Below are 22,389 nucleotides of genomic sequence, written 5' to 3'. Positions count from 1 at the left end.
GAGGGCGTCTATGACACCGGATGAAGGACGTAAGCCAGCCATTCAACCTCGGCAACACCTATCTGGCGGCAACAGCAGGAGCATTCTCATAGGATATAGTATCCGAGAAAGAAAGTTCATTTTAATCAAGGCTATTCAACCTTACCATGATATTGGTAACCCCTCCCACCACTGCATATCTTGTCTTATCTTATCAAATAATTACACAAAGTTAGCTCTCTACAGATGATAGAAAACAAGGGTAACAAAAACACCCAGGTAAAGAAAACCCATGTTCCATCCTCCAGGTCAGGCCCTCCACCAAGCCCCCACAGGCATACATTCCGACTTTGTAAAGTTTATTCTATATCCGGAGAAGACGCCGAATAATTTAATTTTGTGTATTAACCGGGGTACGGACTTTTCTGGATTAGCCAAAAATAGGAGAACGTCATCAGTGTAGACAGTAATTTTGTGCTGTCCTATTTCTACGTTTGGCACCACTATTTCAGGGTCCTTCTGAATGGCTTCTGTCAACGGTACAATTACAATTAAATAACAGTGGCGAGCGAGGTCATCATTGTCAGCTGCCTCTCGCAATGCTAAAGTTATCTGACAACCCTGCTTGTACGAACCGCCGCCTTAGGGTCACTATATAGCATTGCCACCCACCTAGCGAAAGCCCCACCCCCCCCCAAGACCAAAAGGATACGACCACTCTATCCGATCAAACACCTTTTCAGTGTCCAAGGAGACCACCAAACCCTGAACTCTGCTGGCACACCTGCACTATATTCAACACTCTCCTGATGTTATTTGAAGAGCTACAGACTCTAATGAAATCCTTCTGGTCGTCTTTTATAATGTTGGCAGAACCTTTTCCAATCTCAGGGCCAGCATCTTTGACAGGATTTTAAAATCTACATTCAGCAATGAGAGGTCTATGAGGCACAGTCCTCAGGGTCTTTTCCTCCTCTTTAAAATGAGGGCGATATTAGCCTCCCTGAAACAGGGTAGAAGGCAGTCTTGGTTATGAGTGATTATACATTCCCAGGATTGGCTCAGCTAACATATTTATGAACTCCTTGTAGAACTCACTCAGGAGCCTGTCTGAGCCAGGTGCTTTACCAATTTGGAGCTGTCTTACCATTGCTTGCACCTCCTGTGTTGTTAGGGGAACATGAATAAGGGAGGCTCGCTCTGCAGTTATGCTGAGGAGGTCCAGGTTCTTGAAAAAGGATTCCATGCTTGCCAACCCATCCTTGCACCCCTAGTACCAGTATAACTCCACATAAAATTTCCAAGATATGACATTAATCTTTTGCGACTTGTGAGTGATAGTACCAGTTCTCTCCCTAATGGACACAATAGACTGTGGGGCATTTTTCTTCCGAGCCAGATAAGCCAAATATCTGCCTGGCTTATCCCCATAATCAAATTACCTTTGCTTTGCAAAGGAGACCTTCCTCTTTGCTGCCTGCATAAGCACTGAATTCCGAGCAGCCTGGAGAGCCATGACCCTCTGCAGCTTGACCACAGATGGTCTGTCATAATATATCTATTCGGTTGCTTTTAGCCGGGCCTCTAGCATCTGTTGCTGCTCACCTCGCTGCCTTTTCCTGGTTGCTCAATATGAGATAATCAAACCCCTTAAGTAAGCCTCGACAGTGTCCCAAAGCACTGATGGATTACTAGCTGTACCCGAATTGACGTCCCAGAAAGCTCCAAACTCCCTTTTGAGGTATGCTATAAATTTACTATCCTTCAAAAGAAACTGATCCATGCGCTAATGTCACGTGTCTATTCCATCATCTTTTTAATTTTGAGATCTAAGTACACTGCCGCATGGTCCGAGATAGCTATGTTCCCAATTCTGCAGGACAATACTGAATCCAAACAGATCAGTGAAGCAAAGAACATATCAATTCTCATGTGGCATTTTGTGCAGGTTGGACTAGAAGGTAAAATCCCTACCATTAGGGTGGAGATATCGCCACACATCCACAAACTCCAACTCCCTGCACAAGTCCACTACCTGTTTAGATTACAGAGAGATACCCAAGAGACCCATTGGTTTGCTGTATACCTCAGGGTCCATGAGGCAATTAAAGTCTCCTCTTATGATGATATGGTGTGCCCCAAAAGCCATTAATTTAGAGATTGCATCAATTAAGAATTTAAGGCAGTGCGCTGGGGGACAATAGCATTCAGGATGCCATACTCTTCCCCGTGTGTTAAGGCCTGGAGAATGATGAACCGCCCATATTCATTCTTGATTTGTTGTACTATCTGGAATGGGAGGTTCTTTTGTTATTAGTATGGGCACTCTTCTACTTTTGGAGTCGAAAAAGGAGAAGTATACCCTACCAAATCCTCCCTACTGCAACTTCACATGTACCCTGCCTGTTAAGTGTGTTTCCTGCAGCAGAGCGATGTCAACCCTTTTCTTTCTAGGTTTGAGAGCACCTTCTTTCTTTTAAACGGAGAGTGGGTCCCTTTTATATTCCAGATGCACCATCTAAACGAACCACAAGCCATGACTGCCCACAGCAGCCTGCGGACCCTGTAAAGAAGAAGCTTACTCTGTGCTGAGTGGAAAAAACACAGAATTTATAAGATCTAAAAACTATCCCACTATCCAAAGATGTGCAGGTTAGGTGAACTGGCCATGCTAAATTGCCCATAGTGTTAGGTGTAGGGGATCCATCTGGGTGGATTGCTGTTCGGAGGGTCGGTGTGGACTTGTTGGGCGGAAGGGCCTGTTTCCACACTGTAAGTAATCTAATCTAATCTAATCAAATATTACCAGAACTAAAACAAACTAACCACTACACTTAACTGAACCAAACAAACATATAAACAACAAACCGCTGGAGATTTCCTAAAGGGTGTATTCGTCCAAAACGTTACAACCATCCTGGTTCCTTCTAGCTAAGGGTGCACCCCAGACCCAAGCAATACCAAGACAAAGAAAACCTATTATTTACACAAATGGGAGATAACAGTGGGTGCCCACCCTGTCCCCTCCATACATCGACCCCATTCATCTTCCATTTTTAAAAAAATCACCCCTCACCATTGTCCGTAATTGTCTTTTTTTTAATCCCCCGACCCGAATCACTTACTTCAAAGAATCCAAAATGTTCCTCGCTTTTTCTTCTGAGTTAAAATTATAAACAGACCCTCAGTGATTAAAGCGCAGTACTGCCAGGTACCTCAAAGAGTATTGGTTATTTAAGTCTCTCAATTTCTTCTTGATCTCATCAAAGGATTTCCTCTTCTTGATTATGGCACCAGAGAAGTCCTGAAAAAACATAATTTTCAACCCTTTGTACACCAAGGCCTGTGAATCACTTTCCAGTCTTCTGGAGGCTTCCATTGACAGCTGCTTCTCTTTATAGCCCTGGAGTCTCAAGGTCATCAACTTGATCCAACAGGGTCCGAACCCAATCTTCCAGTGTTTGGATCCATCCCTCTGAATTTTTCGCTGCAGTCTCTGACACTGCAGTCCTTTGTTCAACTGCCTCGACGTGTCGATCCAACGTTTGGATCTCCTGCTCATGCTTTTTTAGCATGGCAGAGATCGGTTCCAGTGCCGAGATGATTCTCTGAGTTTAACAAACTCTGAGACTAGTTTCTGTTGATCCAACAGGTACAAATGTGTCGCCATGGGAGTCTGGGCTGCTGCAGTATGTGTCTCCTGTATTGTAGGGGAGTGCCCTGCTGGCTGCGATCCTCTGGCTACCTTTCCTTTATTAGACTTATTCCCAGATTGTCAGGATGCGAATTGAAAAGGTTCTAGGTACTTTGTTATTTTAATGAACTTTTCTTATGAATGACTCGCGAGGGTGGTGGTGAAAACCCACCTTACTTGGGTTTTGATGTGGAGCCCTAGCACAGCAGACCTATCCGATCACCACCATCTTGGATCCTCCAGATGGTAACATTGATAGTAACATTATTATATGGTACTTCAGTGTGTACATAGACACTGATTTTGTTGCCTTACCCTTTCTGTTATCTTATTCAACAACTCAATCAAGTTAGTTCAACAAAATTTGTCTTTAACAAAATTATGCTAGCATGCCTTAGTTAGTCCAAACTTGTCTTCAGTGACTGCTATTTTGTCCTGGATTAACATTTCCAAAAATCTCTATGCCATTGATATTTAATTGGCTTGACTATCGTTGCTGGTTCATTTGGTAGGAATTTCAATGTTTCCACCTTCTGGTACTTCCCTTTTACCTAAGAAAGATTTATAGATTATGGCAAGTACTTCCATAATTCCACCCATAACTCCCTTTGGTATATTCAGTTGTGTGCCATCTATATATGGTGGCATACCTAACTTAAATTCAACTACCTTTGCAGTACTACTTTGTCAGCTTTTATTCCATCCAGTATTTTGTTTCATGTGAGTTCAGCTCACTTTTTTCACATTGGGTATTTGATAGTTCCTTTCTAAGTTCAAAGTGTTGTCCTGTACTTTTTAAGGTCCATAATTAGTCCCAGTGCATCTCCTTTACTCCTTCATTGTCTGTATGCATATTGGAGACTTCTGAATGCTCTTTTATGTTAGTGAAGACAGAACAATTTAGCAACTATCCTGTTTCAGCATTGTTTTCACTTTTATTGCCAATCTGGCATCTATTATACACATTCACTGCTTCATCTTGCTCTACATCCCCTTTGACATCTAGGGTGCTTTTGAATTGGTTGTCTTGTCTTCTCCTGTGGAATGTACTCTAACAATAACTGGACTCTCAATTTTTATGGCTTGTCTTGTTGAAGTATATTTTGCCTGTGAGTCTTTGATTACAATTTACCTTGACCAGATCAATTTTTAACCAGCAAAAAAAAGGTCCTCCTCTAAGTATTGTTTCTACATTTGACTTGTACTTTATATTGTGATCACTGTTCCCTAAGCGTTTGCCTGCTGACACCTGTAAACTTGACACACTTCATTCTGCAAAATCCAATCCATTGATTGCTTCCTGCTTCACTTGACCAGAACAGTAGAAAATTCTCCTGAACACACTTCAGCAATTCTTCTATAAATAAGATAAAGAACTGCAAATGTGAAACAAAAACAAAGTGCTGGAGGATAGGCCTGGCAGCATCTGTAGAGAGGAAAGCAGTTAACATTTTGAGTCAAGTGACCTTTCATCAGAACTGAATTCTGAAATTCTCTTTGTCCTTTACACTGTTAGTATCCCAGTCAATATGATAATTTAAGTCCCCATTTTCTTTACTCCTATAGTTCTTGAACCTCTTTGTCACTTGGCTGCAGGTTTGCTTCTGTATATCCTTCCTAGCAATTTGTGACCTACAGAATGGATCTAGTTGTGTAATGGCATCCCTGTTGATTTTTAATTCTAAATCAATAGATTCTGGTCAGAAGTCACACAACACCAGGTTATAGTCTAACAGAGCACCTGATGAAAGAGCAGTGCTCTGAAAGCTTGTGATTTCAAATAAACCTGTTAGATTATTACCTGGTGTTCCGTGACTTCTAATCTTGTCCACCCCAGCTCAACACCGGCACTTCCACATCAGTAGAATCTAGGAGATATCTTCCTAGCCTCTGACTGCCATAGGCATTAGTAAGAAAGTTAGAAAAATGATGCGAGATGGCCAGTGAGGAGCTTTTTGATGCTGAGAGCAAGAAGTCCCATTCTCTCACTGAGTGAACAGTGAGACTCAATACTCACTAGTGATCAGCAAGAGACTTACTTACATGTATTGACATTCTTGCTATTATATCATCTTGCCTTCTTTATATACTGTTCTCCATTCTCTTGCCCATCTGGTAGAAACTGATAGGTGTCAATTCCAAGCATGAAAGAGCAGTAACCTGGCAATGCCAACTTGCTGCTTGCACTTCGCACCATCCTGGACAACATCTCACAGCATACTCCATGGACGTTGACTATTCACACCACCATCCCAAGGTTCTGTGTATAAAGCAGGGTGCCAATTTCACTCTTTACATGTCTGGGGCAATGGACAGGAACCATGCAAAACAGCAGTGGATCACCAGTGTTGGATTGCTGAGCTTTAAAGATATTTATTACTGGTTCCGATTCTATTGCTACTAGCACTTCTGACTGGGGTGATTAGGAAAATACGACAAGCAGGGCACATTTTGGAGTGTGGTGAGTTTGAGAAGACTGTGAGCAAACTTGCTAGGCTTCAACGAGAAAAGTACTGCATGAAACTCACCAAGAATGACACTTCACTGCTTTCTGGTAAGATCCAGCTCTCGGTCTTTGATTCCATCACTATATCCTCTTAAGTCAGTATTTTCACATGATCTCACTCGCACCTTTTTTTTCCTTTCCTTTATTTCCTAAGCACCTATATCCTAAAATATTTATTACTCAATCCCTGCACTTTATGGTGTCAAGGATTTTATTATCAATCCCATCTCATGGCGCTATTTACCATGTTTTATATGTTTGCAAACCTATCTTAGGGCGACACGGTAGCTTAGTGGTTAGCACTACTGCCTCACAGCACCAGAGACCCGGGTTTGATTCCAACCTCGGTGACTGTGTGGAGTTTGCACATTCTCCCCATGTCTCTGTGGGTTTCCTCTGGGTACACCGGTTCCTCCCACAATCCAAAGATGTGCAGGTTAGGTGAATTGGCCAAGTTAAATTGTCCACAATGTTCAGAGATGTGTAAGTTAGGTGCATTAGACAGGGAACATGTACAGTAATGGGGTGGGGGGGTGGAATATTCTTCAGAGGGTCGGTGTGGATTTGTTGGAGCTGATGGCCTGTTTCCACACAGTAAGGATTCTATGAATTTTCTTATGTTCAGATAACTGCTGTTTATAACTTCAGATTCCTGAATCTTTCAATTATTTGTGCAACTTGTTTTTCCATTGCTACTTCCTTGCATAAAAGTCCTGCCAAATGTTTTGAAATTCTCCCCACACTGAACTGAACCTCCTTGATGTTGATCCCAGGTCTCTTGAGGTGCAGTCCTCAAGAATGCCAACATAGAACTAAGAAATATTAGCATATTAAAAAGGTAAAGTGCATTGGATTATTTTATAATGTTGTATCGACTGAAATAACTAACAGAAGATGAATGTTCTTGATTATCTATAACATAATACATGTGACTGTATATAAACAGAATGTTCTTTGTTTTTGACTGTATGTAGGTCCTGGCTACCAATCTTGCACTGTTACAGAGGCCTCCAAGCTTTTTAGAATAAAGAATAATTAAAACTGACTTTTCTCTCCGACAACATTGGCTCAGACTGTTCCTATGAACTGCCTTTTTCTTGTAGCTCATTCTTTTTTTGTAGCTGATGTTAGCAGTTCTTTATTTCCTTTTTGGGCTGGGAATACTGTTAATTCCATTAGCTACCTCTTTGATACTACAATCTTTATATATACATATCTTCAACTGATAAGTAATATCATTTGTTTGGATATGTTTGATTTGAACAGAATGATATAAACTTAGATTCCTAGATATTTGAAATATTATTGCTTCCTTAGGTGGCTCAAGAAAAGACATAACTGAACACTGGGAATGGATGGAGCACAATTTACTACAGACACTTTCAATCTTTGAGAATGAAAATGATATCACTACATTTGTTAAGGGTAAAATACAGGTAACCAATGCCAAAATAACAATAGTTAAACTGAGCTAAATATTAAAGTACATGAAGAGTTTATAATTCATGGGAGGCAATGGCCTAGTGGTATTATCACTGGATTGTTAATCCAGAAACCCAGGTAATATTTGGGGGACCTGGGTTTGAATCCCAAAGATGGTAGAATTCAAATTCTATGAACAAGATCTGGAATTAAGAGTTGAACAATGACAATGATGCCATTGTTGATTATTGGAAAATTCCCATCTTGTTCACTAATATCCTTTTAAGGAAGGAAACTACCATTCTTACCTGGTCTGACCTTGTTGTGACTCTAGACCCACAGCAAAGTGATTTGATTCTTAACTGCCCTCTGGGCCATTAGGGATGGGCAATGAATGCTGGCCTAACGAAACTCCCCCCCCCCAACCAAACAACCCCATGGATGAATTATTTAAAAAATTGAACAATATAGCAGGATTAACACTGAATACTGATTCAGAAAAGACTGGATGTTACAAGGAACTTCAGTGACTTGATTTTTTTTCCCAACTTTAGAATGAAAATGTTAATTTTAAATGTTTACTAGTGTTAGATAATTTTTTTATATTTTTCCTCTTTCCGTCTTCATTTTTAATTTTTGGAAAAATAACCTTGATTTTATTTCTGTGTCTTTGTAACAGTCTTTGCTTTAATAGAGTATGGCATTGTATTAGTCTTAACTGTGAATAATTTTCTTTGATTCTAGGGTATAATTGCAGAATATAACAAAAATAATGATATAAAGGAGGATGATGACACAGATAAATTTAAAGAAGCTATTTTAAAATTTCGTAAGCTATTTGGGATGCCAGAAGAAGAAAAGCTGGTTAACTACTACTCTTGTAGTTATTGGAAGGGTCGGGTACCACGGCAGGGTTGGATGTATCTCAGCATTAATCATCTCTGTTTTTACTCATTTTTGCTGGGAAAAGAAGGTATAGTATTCTTTTTTATATTCAACTTGAAAAATAGAGTAGCAGTTAACACTATAGTATTGAAGTTGGACTTTTTTTAAAAACAATCCCAAATGTTAGCAAGTTTTGAGAAGATTTGTAGCTCAGGTTGATGGTAAATCTGTAAATTAGCTTGCTTAGCTTAAAGGTTTCTTTTCAGATGCTTCGTCAGTCTACCAGGTAACATCATCAGTGAGAGTCTCTGGTGAAGCACTGGTGGTATGTCCCGCCTCTCTATTTATAGGTCTTGGTTTCTCAAGGTGGGTGATGTCATTACTACTGGTTCTTTTTTTCAAGGAAAGATATTCATAAGATGCCACCAGCAAAACTAATGTCATTTACAAGATACCATGCAAGAACTTTTTTTAAAAAAAAAACTACATTGGACAAACTAGCAGGAAACCTGCCACCAGGGTACATGAACACCAACTGGCCACCAAAAGACACGACCCACTCTCACTAATTTCCATGCATACAGACAAAGAAGGACACCACTTTGACTGAGACAACACGCAGACATCCTAGGACAGGAAAAACAAAGACACACATGAGAATTCTTAAGAGGTATGGCATTCTAACAAGAACTCCATAAATAAACACACTGACTTAAATCCTACCTACCTTCCCTTAAAAAAAGATAATCTGAAATGACAGCACCCACTTTAAGAAACCAAGACCTATAAATAGAGAGGTGGTACATACCACCAGCGCTACACCAGAGACCCTCACTGATGATACCTAGTATGGTGACGAAACATCTGAAAACAAACCTTCAAGCTCAGCGAACTAACTTACAGAATTAATCCCAAATGTTTAATATATGAATAACTTGACATTCCTCACTCCACCTCATCACCATCCAAGTCTAGGCTGCTGAATAATCTTCTAGAAGTAATTGATTTAGTTAATAATTTGAATGGTGTGGATTTGGAGTTGACAAACATCACCCCACCTCTTCTACATTAGTATCGCATTTGATAAGCATCAAACGTAACTAACTCTGAAGTTAAGCTAAACTGTGTATAACTTCAGTTAACAGCTAAAATGATATGATATTATTCATGTCAGCAGATATGGTTGTTATAACATTTATTGAAGCTTCCAAAGGCACCATAGTGACTGCTCAGATAATTCCCTCAATCTGTTCACCCTACACTTGAATCTTTGAATGTGTCTTAATTTAAAATAAAAATGAACAAAATGCCGTATACTAAATTAACTAATATAATTCTTTATTTTTTAAGAGCAGAATTGATAGTAAAATTTGTCTGGACACACTTCAAATCTAGACGTTCAATTCGGCAAGTACTTTCTAAGTGGCAGAATAACTGATTACGAATAGCGTAGGATGTGCAGAGGCATATTTTATTGAAATGTGGTTACAGGCTAATAGATAAGAAAGCAAATTTTAATAGGAAGATAGAAACGTTTCCATTCACAGACTTCTGCTGAAACCTTTGCTTTTACAGATATTTACAAAATTGAATCTTGGGTGTTTTTCTGAACTACTTCCTTGCAAATGTTTCTGTGTTATGCTTTTATTTCATTAAAGACTTAAATAGCCACTTGAATATACGAGTTACATTGTCATTGAATATTGTAACATTCCTAAATATTACTAATTTTGATGCAAGTTGAGGAAATAAAGTGTCTCATAATCGAAATACAGTAGCACCTCGATATACGAACGATCCCGTTCACGAACAAATCAGTTTACGAACAGGTTTGTACGTAAAATTTTGCTTCAACGTACGCACGAAATTCAAGGTACGAATGAAGTGTGACCATGTGGTTTCAAGGTGCGACACACGTGGTTTCATTGTTCTGCTTTGCTACGCACTTGTTGAATCCAAAAGCTCTCGGGCCCCGCGTAATCTCATTCAGTTCGTCTTTGGCGCGTGCACTTTGAACAGCGTTCGTTGCTACATCCAAGCATCCTTACGCTATCCGAACAATGGGAAAAATTGATTCAGTTCGCGAACTTTTCGGTTCACGAACCGGGTCCCAGAATGGATTACGTTCATAAGTCGAGGCGCTACTGTATGTATAAATGAGATTTTAGTTCCTCTAATTCTGACAAGGTAACTAGGAATTTTTTTGTTGCTATTCTCTTTGTGGTAAAGTATTAGCACAAAACACCATTTTTGGGTTTTTTTGTTTTGTTTTAGCTAAATTAGTGATTCGATGGGCAGACATTACCCAGCTGGAGAAGAATACTACATTGCTGTTTCCTGAAATAATCAAAGTGAGCACAAGATGCAGTGAATATATTTTCTCAGTTTTCCTCAATATTGGAGAAACCTTTAAACTAATGGAACAACTAGCCAATATTGCTATGAGACAGCTGCTTGATAATGAAGGTTTTGAAGAAGACCGATCACTTCCAAGATTGAAAAAGAAGTCTCCTCAAAAAGTTTCTGTGCTAAAACGGTTAGTGATTTGTCAAATTAATTTAGATATCATTGAGCTCTCATTTTATTATGCAGTTCTGCCTGGGGTTAGTGAAGACATTTGACTGGTTTTGTGTGATTCATTTCATTTAGCACTGACTTTTTAAGGTCAAGCCCTGCTCATGAAACTTTTTTTTTGAAACTGAAGGGACCTTGATGCTAGGGCAAAAAGCGAACGATACAGAGCTTTATTCCGACTTCCGAAAGATGAACGTCTGGATGGACACACAGACTGCACCCTTTGGACACCATTCAGTAAAATGCACGTCGTGGGTCAGATGTTTGTTTCTACTAATTACATCTGCTTCACCAGTAAGGAGGAAAACCTATGCAGTCTTATTATTCCTCTAAGAGAGGTGTGTGCCAACTAAGGTGACTTAAACTGGTCTTTTCTTAGAAACCTTGAAGAATTTCTGAGCCTCATTTGTCCATTTGTGGCTGTATAAATTAGGTAACAGTTGTTTTTAATGGCTCAGTTATGCAAAGTGCAACATTTTCCCTTCCTCTGGGACTTGTGTGCCAAATGCCAGTCGGCTTTTTTTTTTAGTTGTATTTCAATTGTTATTTTGTTTTATATCACAAACGTTAATCAGATTTGGGCTGCTGCTTGCAATCAAAAGCTTTTGTCTATTCAATGAGTCTTTACGATGGAAATTTAATCAAAATAGAATTAATCTGACTCTTTCTTTGGACGTAATGTTGGAATTCTTATTTCAGCAATGAGAACTAAAATAAATACCAAAGAAAGTCTGAGAATCTTGTAGCTGACAAAGGATTCGACACAAAACAGGACTGAGGTTCACAAGGAGGATGTGTTAGCAATCCTGGAAAGTATGAAAATAGATGAGTCCCCTGGGTCAGATGGGATTTATCCTAGGTTTCTCTGGGTTGCCAGGGAGGAGAATGCAGAGCCTTTGGCTTTAATCTATATGTTGTCATTGTCTACAGGAGTAGTGCCAAAAGACTGGAGGATAGCTTGTTCAAGAAGGGGAGTAGAGATAACCCTGCTAATTATAGACCAGTGAGCCTTACTTTGTTTGTGGGTAAAGTGTTGGAATAGGTTATAGGAGATAAGATTTTTGATCATCTAGAAAGGAATAAGTTGATTAGGGATAGTCAACATGGTTTTGTGAAGGGTAGGTCGTGCCTCAAAAACCTTGTTGAGTTCTTTGAGAAGGTGACCAAACAGGTGGATGAGGGTGAAGCAGTTGATGTGGTGTATATGGATTTCAGTAAGGTGTTTGATAAAGTTCCCCATGATAGGCTGTTACTGAAAATATGGAGGCATGGGATTGACGGTGATTTGGCACTGTGGATCAGAAATTGGCTAGCTGAAAGAAGGTGGTGGTTGTTGGGAAATATTCATCCTGGACCTCTAGTGGTGTACTGCAAGGATCTGTTTTGGGGCCACTGCTGTTTGTAATTTTTATAAATGACCTGGATGAGGGCATAGAAGGATGGGTTAGTAAATTTGTGGATGACACTAAAGTTGGTGGAGTTGTGGATAGTGTGGAAGGATGTTGCAGGTTACAGGGGGATATAAATAAGTTGCAGAGCTGAGCTGAGAGGTGGCTAGTGGAGTTTAATGCAGAAAGGGGCGAGATGATTCACTTTGGAAGAAGCAACAGGAATAAAGATTACGGGACTAATGGTAAGATTCTTGGTAGTGTAGATGAGCGAGAGATCTCTGTGTCCATGTACATAGATCCCTGAAAGTTGCCACCCAGGTTGATAGACTTTTTAAGAAGGCAGACAGTGAATTAGCTTTTATTGGTAGAGGGATTGAGTTTTGGATCCATAAGGTCATGTTGCAGCTGTACAAAACTCTGGGGCAGCCATACTTGGAGTATTGCGTACAGTTCTGGTCACTGTATTGTAGGAAGGATGTGAAAGGTTTGGGAAGGGTTCAGAGGAGATTTACTCGGATGTTGCCTGGTATGGAGGGGAGGTCTTATGAGGAAAGGCTGAGGGACTTGAGGCTGTTTTTGATAGAGAGAAGAAGGTTAAGATGTGACTTAATAGGATGATCAGAGAATTACATTGGGTGGACAGTGAGAGCCTTTTTCCTCAGATGGTGATGACTAGCATGAGGGGACATAGCTTTAAATTGAGCTGTGATAGATATTAGACAGATGTCAGAGGTAGTTTCTTTACTCAGAGTAGCAGGGGCATGGAATGCAACAGTAGTGGACTCCCCAACTTTAAGGGCATTTAAATGGTCATTGGATAAAGATATGGATGAAAATAGAATAGTGTAGGTTAGATTGGCTTTAGAGTGTTACACTGACCTGTGAAACCATCAAGGACCAAAGGGTCTGTACTACGCCGTAATGTTCTATGCTCTAAAACATAATTCATTTTTGTTTTGCTTCAATCTTGAGAGAGCATGGTGTGAAAGCAGGAGTTATAGAATGCTTTCCTCTTGTTCCCACCCACCATTCAATAAATATAAGTTCCAGCTTTAAAAAGAAACTGGAGATATGGCCATATTTTTATAAATGTTAAGTGTCCTTCCCAGATATAAAGAACAAAGACATGTTTTGACCATCAATTTAGGAGTTATAAGAAAGATATTCTTGTAACTTCTTCATAAGGGCTGCGGAAAAGTGAAAATTTGTCTTGTTGTGGTCTTATTTATTTATTCATTTCACTGTAGCTGTCTTCCGTCTGATTCGCTTGAGTTTTTAGTTGATGAGCTACACTCATTGAAAGTGAAATTTTTGAATAAGAATCTTTTGTAAAGGAATAGGGTAGTGCTATAAAATTCAAACTGTTTCACAATGCTTTGAGATGGTGCAAGAAGATATAAAAATGAGTTGAATTGAGTACTCAGTTCACTGATTAGCTTCAAAATCTTGGCGCTCAGAGCTGTAATGTTTGTGATTCTCTGGTAAAATTCCAAGTTTTGTTCTACCTGTTGCTAAATGTATGCATAATTATTACCAGTAGTACTGGTTAATGTCTGCAAAATGTTTGAACATCAGCAGTGAATGCTGTGACCCTTATTTGAAGTACATGATTATCCAATTTGTCATGGACCTGCAACACAACACTTGCCTTAAATACAAATTGTATTTCTTTCTGCAAAGATATGCATGACTAAAAGACAAAGCACCACGTGGTCAGATCTGTAATTGACATGTATGCTCTTAGTGCGTCAATATATTTAAATAGTCTGGAAATGTGTCACATTGTACACAGTAAGGAGCAGTGGTGTGCGTTGGAAGGGCAATTCATTTTTCTGACTTGAACTCTATCATACTAGAGCATCAACAAGATATGCTAGAAATGTGAAATACAAGTAGCAAACGCTCAGCAGGTCTGGTAGCATCTGTGGATAGAAAAATAGTTGATGTTTAAGCCAATGACCTTTCATTAGAACTAGAAAAACTTAAGAGATCTAACAGGTTTCTTCAGTTTGAGCTAAGGCAAGGCAGAAAGCGGGAGCAATTAAATGATGAAAGGTTTATGGCACAAAGCAAAAAGGGATGATAATTGATGAAAAATATAAACAAATACATATCTACAGGAGCCGTAAATGGGAATAGCCGAAACAGTACAACTGTACTAAAGTCCGGTAACTCACTGGGGAGTAGCGTGTTTCATTTGTTAAGTGATGTCATGGTGATTCTTGCTAGTTTCCCTTGAATAAACTGAAAGATATATAACCTTTTCCTTTCTTAGGTGACAATAGTGGAGAAGGCAGATAGTTCAAGTGTGCTTCCAAGCCCATTATCTATCAGTACCAAGAATAGGATGACTTTCTTTTTTGCCAACTTGAAAGACCGAGACTTCCTGGTGCAAAGAATTTCTGACTTCTTACAGCAAACAACATCAAAAATTTGCATTGACAAAGAAATTGTAGGCAGTCTCGGTTCAGATGATGAGGTATGTGGGAAAATACCATCTGTGAAGCAAATTTTAAGAAATTAGTAGTGTTTATTGTAATGCTAAGTTCTGAAAATCAATTCCTTGCTGTCTGAAGTATTTTGCGGAGAGAGACTAAAAGTTGAAATCGAGGATATTTTGTACATAGCTTGTATTGAATAGTAGTATATTGACTCTGAAATGTGCTTAATAATCTTGTTTGATTGCAGAATGATTAAAACTACCAAGCCATAACTTTTAATGAATTAATCTTTGCATGGAGAAATAATCGTAAAATGTCACATCATACAATCTGAAGCTATAATTAGAAATGTTATAACATTTCCAAAATGTCTAAAATAACATTGCACAACCAAGTTCTATAAATCAAAACCTGTTTATGCTTCAGATTCTTCAGTAATGGAATGTAACATTTTAAGAAATACTGAAGGTTATACTTAATTAAGAAAAGGAAGCCGGTGAATATTACTTAAAAAAATTCCTAATCTATTGCTGCATATATTCTTTTTAATTCAGCGCATATTCTGGGTTGCATACTTAATCTGAGATGTATCATCGGGTTATGAAGTGAGCTAGTTTAGACTACTCTTAAATCTATTATGTGTTTGAACCTTGTTTGAGATGAGATGAAAGGCTTGCTGCTCACTTCACTTTGGTGCCTCTGAATGTTCTAAATGAAACAAATCTCAGCATTTTCTTCAAATTCTCAGTAGCTAATAAGTCCCTGGGTGTGAAATAGATTGGAATTTTCTTTCTAGGTGACCATGACTTATTTTGCAGTCTGTGACAACTCACAAATTATGTCGATAGATGTCTATGGTGCATTTTGAGGGCTTTCTTTGTACAAAGAACCTCCTTTGTCAACATCTAATTCAGTTTGGTGGTCTTTAGAGAGGACCTGTGTGATTTGTGAGCAAGATAAGAAAAGGCATTTGTTGTCAAACAATAAGATTTCAAAAATTCTTATTGGGTCATGCAGAGTATAAACCAAGGTAAAAACGAGGACTGCGGATGCTGGAGACCCGAGTCTGGATCAGAGTGGTGCTGGAAAAGCACAGCAGGTCAGGCAGCATCCAAGGAGCAGGAAAATCGACATTTCAGGCAAACCCCTTCATCAGGAATAGAGGCAGGAAGCCTGCAGGGTGGAGAGATAAATGAGAAGGGGGTGGGGGGTGGGGAGAAAGTAGCATAGAGTACAATAGGTGAATGGGGGTGGGGATGGAGGTGATAGGTCAGAGAGGAGGGTGGAGTGGATAGGTGGAAAGGAAGATAGGCAGGTAGGATAGGTCATGGGGACCGTGCTGAGGTGGAAGGTTGGAACTGGGTAAAGTGGGGGGAGGGGAAATGAGGAAACTAGTGAAGTCCTGTTGATGCCCTGGGTTGAAGTGTTCCGAGGCGAAAGAGGAAGTGTTCTTCCTCCAGGGTGATGAGGGAGCGGCGGTGGAGGCAGCCCAGGACCTGCATGTCGTCAGCAGAGTGGGAAGGAGAGTTGAAGTGTTGGGCTACAGGGGGGTGAGGTTGATTGGTGCGGGTGTCCCGGAGATGTTCCCTAAAGCGCTCTGCGAGGAGGCATCCAGTCTCCCCAGTGTAGAGGAGACCACATCGGGAGCAACGGATACAATAAATGACATTGGTGGATGTGCAGGTAAAACTTTGATGGAAGTGGAAGGCTGCTTTGGGGCCTTGGATGGAGGTGAGGGAGGAGGTGTGGGCACAGGTTTTGCAATTCCTGCTGTGGTAGGGGAAGGTGCCAGGACGGGAGGGTGGGTTGTTGGGGGGCGTGGACCTGACCAGGTGGTCACCAAGAATTATGAGTTTGAAATAAATTATGCCTAGAAGGCAACATAAAGATAGGGAAAGAAAGCTGCAATTAGAACAAGGGAGAGAGTGTGTTCAAAGAGACAGACAAAGTAACAATGTACATTTAATTTTAGTTAGTGTCCAATATTAACTACTTTCTGAAGGAACATGACTTCATAGGAGCACATTGTGTGTTTCATAGCAACTTTTACTGACCATGCTGTTTAACAAGTTACTTACGGAAGAATGAATCAACTCTAACCTTTTCAGGAATATCTCAGAGGTAGTTATTGCAAGTTTAAACTTTTACATGGATATTATTGTCTAGTTTCTCAGAAAGCAGGTTAAAATACAGATGATGGCGAAACAGAGTAACTCAGATTGCTGCCTCTGGATTTCTGAATTTTAACCGAGCATGTGCATACTCCAGATGTTGCTGTCCACTTAATCTTTAATATAGATCACGCTGCTTGTTTCATTGTTATTTTCTATGCAAAATTCAGTCCCATTAATACTTCTGAGTATGAATAATGATGAAACTTACCATTGAGGCTGCTCCATTTTGTTTGATCTTGGATCATGTTGTTGGACAAAATGAAGGAAGCACTTCCTACTTAATTTGAATATTTTTATCAACAAACCACATGCTACTGTGAATGATACAAAGTTACTGTGGTAATTTTGATTTACTGGATAACTATTTTGATTGCGCAATGACACAATCTGATAATTAAGGCTGATATCTCTAAATTTCTACAACTTTTTCCAACAGTCTTCCATGACCTTTTGATAACTTTTAAAATATTTGGAACACTCAAGTTTACTGTTTGTTTGTTTTAAAGTATAGCAATATGTATTAAAATATGTTAATTCTATTAAAGACTAATCTGAGCATCATGATTTACTATTAAACAGTTTTCTAACTATTTGCCTTCCAGGTATTTTCCAGACAAAGCAGTATTGTTTCAGGTAGTCCACAGAGAAGTCTCAGTTCTACCTCTGACACAGATGGAGAGCGACAGCTTAATCTAAATGGAAATAGTATTCCAATAGCTACACAAACACTTATGACAATGTATCGTCGCAGATCACCTGAAGAATTCAATCCTAAAGTGGTATATGTTGCTTATTCATATATTGATATATATAAATTTATTAGCTTTTTTAACATGTACCTTTTGGCTTGTTGAGGTTTTCATTTTAAATTGCTGCATATCTAGTATAAACCTAGTGATTTTTGACCTGATTGTGCATAAATTATTACATACAAGCTGAAATATGATTGAAAAATATGCATCCTACTCTATAAAGAAAACAAAAAAGATACCGCAGACTATTTCAGATATATCTGCACAATCCCCAACTAAAGTAGGTATGCAAATAAGATTCCCATTTTTTAAAATAAAACAGATAAATTCCTCTTTTACTCCTAAAAATGTGTGCCTTCAACTCATCTACAAGAGGCATGTCTTGACTATGTTCTGTATCCTCCCCATAATACAGAATCTAACTCCGTCATTGAGAGTTGTGGTAGTTTTGCATCTCACTACTTCTACCAAGAATCTATTAAAACTGCAGTTCGTTGAAAAACACTGTGCTGCTTTCTGCAAGTTTGAAATTTAAAATTTAAAAACAGGACTGCAGAGTTGACAGTGATGCCATTTTAGACAGTGAAGCATGTGCTGGTTATTAAAACAAGATGCCTTATTAATACTATGGCAGTGACCTGACCTTTTAAAACACTTTAATCATTTTTTAAAGTGATACATTTGTACAATTAATTTAATGCAAAATGTTCCATAGATATTACTTTTCATTATGTTAAAATCCAATTCTGATAATTGTTAGTTAAAACTCTAAAGTTTAGAAAGTGAATGTGTATATTTGCCATGAAATCTTTAGTGTCCACAATTCGTATACTGTTCATTTTTTTTACATTGTATCTGACAATTAGGCAAAGGAACTAATGAAGGAGCAATCCTGGCAAGTCCACTTTGCTGAATATGGCCGTGGAGTATGCATGTATCGCACAGAGAAGACTCAGGAGCTTGTACTGAAAGGCATCCCTGAAAGTATGAGGGGGGAGCTTTGGTTACTTTTTTCAGGTATGCAAGACAGAAGATTAGATCAGCACTATTCTTGTTTTTTGTTTTGAAAGTATCATCAAGGTTTACCTTTCAAAATTATCTTCTTAAATAATAGTGGATAAATCCTCAGGATCTAATCAGTTGTACTCTTGAACTCTGTGGGAAGCTCGGGAAGTGATTGCTGGGCCTCTTACTGAAATATTTGTATCCTCGATAGTCACAGGTAAGGTACTAGAAGACTGGAGGTTGGCAAATGTGGTGCCACTGTTTCAGAAAGATGGTAAGGACAAGCCAGGGAACTATAGACCAGTGAGCCTGACGTCAGTGGTGGGCAAGTTGTTGGAGGGTATCCTGAGGGATAGGATATACATGTATTTGGAAAGGCAAGGACTGATTAGGGAGAGTCAACGTGCCTTTGTGCATGGGAAATCATTTCTCACAAATTTGATTGAATTTTTTTGAAGAAGCAACAAGGAGGATTGATGAGGGCAGGGCGGTAGATGTGAACTATATGGACTTCAGTAAGGTGTTCAACAAGGTTCCCCATGGGATGGCAGAGGGTGGTGGTGGAGGGTTGTTTTTCCGACTGGAGGCCTGTGACCAGTGGAGTGCACTACTTTTCGTCCTTTATATAAATGATTTGGATGTGAGCATAAGAGGTGTAGTTAGTAAGTTTGCAGATGACTCCAAAATTGGAGGTGTAGTGGACTGCAAAGAAAGTTACCTCAGATTACAACGGGATCTTGTTCAGATGGGCCAATGGGCTGAGGGGTGGCAGATGGAGTTTAATTCAGATAAATGCGAGGTGCTGCATTTTGGGAAAGCAAATCTTAGCAGGACTTATACACTTAATGGTAAGGTCCTAAGGAGTGTTACTGAACAAAGCCCTTGGAGTGCAGGTTCATAGCTCCTTGAAAGTGAAGTCGCAGGTAGATAGGATAGTGAAGAAGGCGTTTGGTATCCTTTCCTTTATTGGTCAGAGTATTGAGTACAGGAGTTGGGAGGTCATGTTGCAGTTGTACAGAACACTGGTTAGGCCGCTATTGGAATATTGCGTGCAATTCTGGTCTCCTTCCTATCAGAAAGATGTTGTGAAACTTGAAAGGGTTCAGAAAACATTTACAAGGATGTTGCCAAGTTTAGAGGATTTGTGCTATAGGGAGAGGCTGAACAGGCTGGGGCTGTTTTCCCCGTAGCGTCTGAGGCTGAGGGGTGACCTTATAGAGGTTTATAAAATCATGAGGGGCATGGATAGGATAAATAGACAAGGTCTTTTCCCTGGTGTGGCGGAGTCCAGAACTAGAGGGCATAGGTTTAGTGTGAGAGGGAAAGATATAAAAGAGACCTAAGGGGCAACATTTTCACATAAAGGGTAGTACATGTATGAAACGAGATGCCAGAGGAAGTGGTGGAGGCTGGTACAATTGGAACATTTAAAAGGCATTTGGATGGGTTTATGAAGAGGAAGGGATTGGAGGGATATGCGCCTGGGAACTGGCAGATGGGACTAGAATTTGGTTGGGATATCTGGTCGGCATGGGCAGGTTGGACTGAAGGGTCTGTTTCCGTGCTGTACATTTTTATGACTCTGTGACTCTAAATAGAAAAATCTTTCTAATTTAGTGTTTATTTAATTTTGTTCTTTTTGTTAATAGCACAGCCTTTTAGTTGCAAACGGGGAATGCCTTATTCCTGATAGAATTGAATATTATCGAGAATTTCTTGAACTAGAATTTGCCTTAATTCCACCTAAAGGGAAAGAGGAAATATTCAACAAAATAGCTTCAAGATCAACAATAAAACTCACTTTTATTAATGACTGTGTTTAATAGAAGGTGAAAAAAAAAGAAATTGCCCATTGCAATCTCAATCTTAAAATGAAAAGTTTTTCTGTCTTTCCTTTCTTACTCTTTCTTCACCATTCTTTCTCTTAATGAGGCCATTAAAGTGTTATATATTGAAGCCTACTATTGTGATTCAAAATATCCTAAGATAAAATATACAATCTTGCTCATTTTGTAAAATATAAAAGCATGTTCTTACATTCAGGTGCCATTAATGAGATGGCCACCCATTCTGGATATTACTCTGATTTGGTGGAGAAATCCATTGGAAAGTACAACCTAGCCACAGAAGAAATAGAGAGGGATCTACACCGCTCACTCCCTGAGCATCCAGCATTTCAGAATGAGATGGGAATTGGTGCTCTGCGACGGGTACTCACTGCCTATGCTTTCCGAAATCCTAACATAGGATATTGCCAGGTAAATAATATTGTAGTGCAACAGTGGTGTGCTTCAATTTTCAAAAACATTTACAAAGCCAACAATGGAGTTAATTCACTCAGAATCCTGGTGCTTAAATATTTGCTTTGTCATGAGATATATAAATCTTTATAAAATTATTTTCTTGTTTTAATTGAAATATAATAGCACTTTAATGAGTAATGCATTCCATGGCATTTTTTGAATGGGTAAGGCTTTAGATTTGATATCCACAGTATTTCCAATTTTGGCTTTCAAGTGTGATGTGAGAATGTAAATTATGAATAATTGCGGTCCCAATATTGATCCCTGAGGCACACCACTAGTCAATGATCGCCAACAGAGAAGTACTCATTTATTCTCACTCTTTGCTTCCTGTTAGTTAATCAATCCTCTATCCATGCTGGCACATTAACCAGAATGCCATGTATCTTTATCTTATGCAGCAGTATTTTGTGCGGCACCTTGTTGGATGCCTTTTCGAAATCTAGATAGCCCACATCATCTGAGTCCTCCTTGCCCACTGTACCCGTAATGTCTTCATAGAATTCCAGCAGATTAGTTAAGCATGACCTGCCTTTCATGAACCCATGCTGCATCTGACCAATGGGATAGACAAGTAAACAGGAACCGTAACATATTCAAAAAACACAATGAAGAGGGAAGTATTAAAGGTAAAGTTCATTGATTGGAAAAATTTCTGAGATTAAAGGGAATTAAGCAAGTGTGATGTAAGATCTGCTTTTTAATATATATTTTATGATCATTTTATTTTTAAATTTAGTTTTGAGTCTTTAATATTAAGATAAATTAATGTTAACAATAAAAAGATAAAAGGGGATTACCTTAGAAGTAGAAATTTGGTCATAATTTCAAATCAAAATCTGAAGAGATTATTTGAAGCGGAATACTTTTAAACTCAGGTGTATGAAAGCTTCTCCCTGGAGCTGTCAGATTTTCCAGACTGGAAGTCATAGCCACAGTTAAATTGAACCTATTGAGGTTTGAAAGAAAGATTTTTTTTAAATTCTGGTGTAAATACTGGGCGCTTTTGGGTACATACAGTTGTATTTTTGGAATCTGAAAAGGAGTATTCTGAGATTTATGGTGTGGTTTGTTAAGTGTTATGTATATAGTTGGGTTTATTCTAAATTCTTAATTTTCTTGCTTTGTAAGCTTTTGTTGTTGAAACCAATCTGCTACATTTTGCTTGTGTTTCAGTGAGAGACCACCTTATTAAAAACCAAAAAAGCCAAGTATAATTCATCAAGCCAGATTTCGGTCTGAAATCTGACTTTTCTAGTAACA

The 22,389-nt window shown here is 39.0% G+C and overlaps 1 protein-coding gene across 1 annotated transcript in view; it reads left to right on the top strand.

The window, feature by feature from the left end:
- Nucleotides 1-22,389, top strand: part of tbc1d9 (TBC1 domain family, member 9 (with GRAM domain)) — a 75,304-nt gene that overhangs the window by 25,517 nt on the left and 27,398 nt on the right. The window contains exons 3-10 of the mRNA XM_043674139.2: nt 7,497-7,615; nt 8,346-8,574; nt 10,761-11,022; nt 11,191-11,398; nt 14,727-14,930; nt 17,669-17,845; nt 18,685-18,835; nt 20,867-21,081. Of these exons, the coding sequence (XP_043530074.2) occupies nt 7,497-7,615; nt 8,346-8,574; nt 10,761-11,022; nt 11,191-11,398; nt 14,727-14,930; nt 17,669-17,845; nt 18,685-18,835; nt 20,867-21,081 (1,565 nt within the window). The remainder of the gene's footprint in view (nt 1-7,496; nt 7,616-8,345; nt 8,575-10,760; nt 11,023-11,190; nt 11,399-14,726; nt 14,931-17,668; nt 17,846-18,684; nt 18,836-20,866; nt 21,082-22,389) is intronic.

This window comes from Chiloscyllium plagiosum, unplaced genomic scaffold, assembly GCF_037043375.1.
Source record: "Chiloscyllium plagiosum isolate Xiang-an unplaced genomic scaffold, Cpla_swu_hap1 HiC_scaffold_36, whole genome shotgun sequence".
NCBI lineage: Eukaryota > Metazoa > Chordata > Chondrichthyes > Orectolobiformes > Hemiscylliidae > Chiloscyllium > Chiloscyllium plagiosum.
This window is presented reverse-complemented; position numbering and strand designations above follow the sequence as displayed.